General features: G+C 39.2%; 1 protein-coding gene across 1 annotated transcript; it reads right to left on the bottom strand.

The window, feature by feature from the left end:
* Window positions 1–1,120: 1,120 nt before the first annotated feature.
* Window positions 1,121–1,960, bottom strand: LOC124160393 (tigger transposable element-derived protein 2-like). The gene has a single exon (XM_046536229.1). It carries the CDS (start codon window positions 1,958–1,960, stop codon window positions 1,121–1,123), a length of 840 nt encoding a protein of 279 aa, XP_046392185.1.
* Between the last annotated feature and the right edge of the window lie 310 nt (window positions 1,961–2,270).

The following is a 2,270-nucleotide window of genomic DNA, read 5'->3' as shown; positions in this document are numbered from 1 at the left end:
TCTCATGAAAACCTTGACAAGAAGACGGAACAGATTTATAGGCCATATCTTGGGACATGATGGCCTGAAGAAGACAGTCTTCGAGGAACAAGTAGATGGCAAGAACAGAAAAGGAAGACCTCGACTAAAACATAGGCAGCTCGTAAAGAAGGATGTGAAAGAGTAAAAATACGTAGGTATGATATGATTAGCTGATAGAAAAGTAGAGTAGAGAGCTGTGTTAAGCCAGTACAGCTCATCATCATCATCATCATCACTGGTCAACAATCCTAGGATTGGTTTGACGCAGCTCTCCACTCAGTTCTCCTATCAGCTAATCTTTTCACTCCTACGTATTTCTTCTCTTTCACATCTCTCTTTACTTGTTCCATATATTTTGTTCGAGGTCTTCCTTTTCCATTCTTGCCTTCCACCTGTCCTTCGACGATTGCCTTCATCAGGCCATCATGTCTCAAGATGTGGCCTATAAGGTTGTTCCGTCTTCTTATTAAAGTTTTCATGAGGCTTCTCTTCTCTCCTACCCTTCTCTTCTACCAGTACAGCTGTCCCTCGATAATCCGACAGTTAAGGGACCGAGAGAGTGTCGGATTACCGAAAATGTCGGATTACCAAAAATGTCATATTATCAAAGATGTTTTATTCTTAATGTGTTTGAACACAATGTAGTTAAAAAAAAAGGAAGAAACAGTAAAGGTACATGTAATTTATTAATACCAGGATACAAAAAGACAGTACATGTAAGTTTTTAAAAGAAATACGGAAAGAAATATAAGTAAAATATACAATATGCACATACATATTTACACATTAAAGAAGTCTGTGATTTTCTTTTGTTTCTTCGTACGCAGGCAGTCCGTCATTGCATGTTCTTGAATCCCTTTTAACATCAAAATATTTGAAAAGTCTAATTCTCTCTCCTCACACCAACGAAGCAAAGTTTTCGTTGCCGATAACGCTTCATCGCAGCTGACGGTGAAGTTTTTCTCTGGCACTGCCTCCTCGTTCACTTCGTCATCTACTGTCATGACTTCCTGGATTATTTCTGCGTCTGATACATCAGTAGCAAGGTTGTCCTCAATAATCCATGTTCTGAATTCCTCACTTGATGCTGGCGGAAGTTTCACATCGTTACAAATTGCAAGTGCAGCCTTCCCTCCAAAATAGATTCAAAATCGTTGGAAGAAGAGTTGCATGTTGTAAGATGTGGGTTGTTAGACCAAATATTCTTCCAAGATTTTATCAAGGTTGTGCTTTTTAGTTGCTGCCAAGCAAATGCTGCATTCAAAATCGCATCCTTAATGTTAAAGGATTTCAAAATGGCTGCAATGTCATCATTAGGTCGACTGACAACATCCATTAAAAGGCGCTTTTTGTAATGTGCCTTTAGAGTCTTTATGACGTTTTGGTCCATTGGCTGAATCAAAGCGGTCGTGTTTTTGGGCAAGTGCATTACCTCAATGTAACCATCGGCAGTTTTAACTTTTAATTCATCCTTGTCAGGGTGTCCGGGTGCGTTGTCAAGCAATAGAAGGGCTTTCACTGGTAACTTCTCCTTTTTTAGTTCTTGCTTAACTTGAGGGACAAAGCTTTTAAAGTACCAATCATGAAAAACCTCTTTTGTGACCCATGCACGGCTTTGACACATGTAGGTTACTGGTAAAGATTCGACCTTTACATTTTTTAACGCACGTGGGTTTTTTGATTTACCAACAACTAACAGTTTTAACTTGTGACTTCCTGACGCATTTGCACATACCATCAGAGTGATTCTTTCTTTTTGTAATTTTCTTCCAGAAACTTTCTTTTCATCTCCAGTTACAAATGACTTTGTTGGTAGCTGACGCCAATTCAAGCCGGTTTCATCGGCGAAATAAATTTGTTCAGGAACTAGGCCAAGTTCATTGATTTTTGCGTCCAATTTTCCAATGAATTCCTGGATTTCAGACTCGTTAGCAGACATTTTTTCGCCACTCATCTGCATAAACCGTATACCATGGCGTTTTTTGAAGTTTTCAAACCACCCGTGACTAGCGCGGAAGTCAGTTTCCTTTGTTATTTCTTGGTAAAAAAACTGGGCTTTTTGTTTCAAAATGTCTCCTGAAATAGGTGCATTCCGGTTTCGCTGCTGTTTGAACCAAATGAAAAGAGCGTCTTCGACCTCGGGCAACTCGCTAGTCTTAAGAGTTTTTCTGTTCCTGGGCTCATCATCAACAGACTTTAATTTTTCAATTTTTTCCCTATTTTTCACAATATCGTATTGTAGGTCGTCC

Source organism: Ischnura elegans, chromosome 6 (genome assembly GCF_921293095.1).
Source record: "Ischnura elegans chromosome 6, ioIscEleg1.1, whole genome shotgun sequence".
In the NCBI taxonomy this organism is placed as follows: domain Eukaryota; kingdom Metazoa; phylum Arthropoda; class Insecta; order Odonata; family Coenagrionidae; genus Ischnura; species Ischnura elegans.
This window is presented reverse-complemented; position numbering and strand designations above follow the sequence as displayed.

Bases quoted from the DNA above. Each gene is read 5' to 3' on its own strand.
- LOC124160393 (XM_046536229.1), bottom strand. From the start codon at position 1,960: ATGTCTGCTAACGAGTCTGAAATCCAGGAATTCATTGGAAAATTGGAC.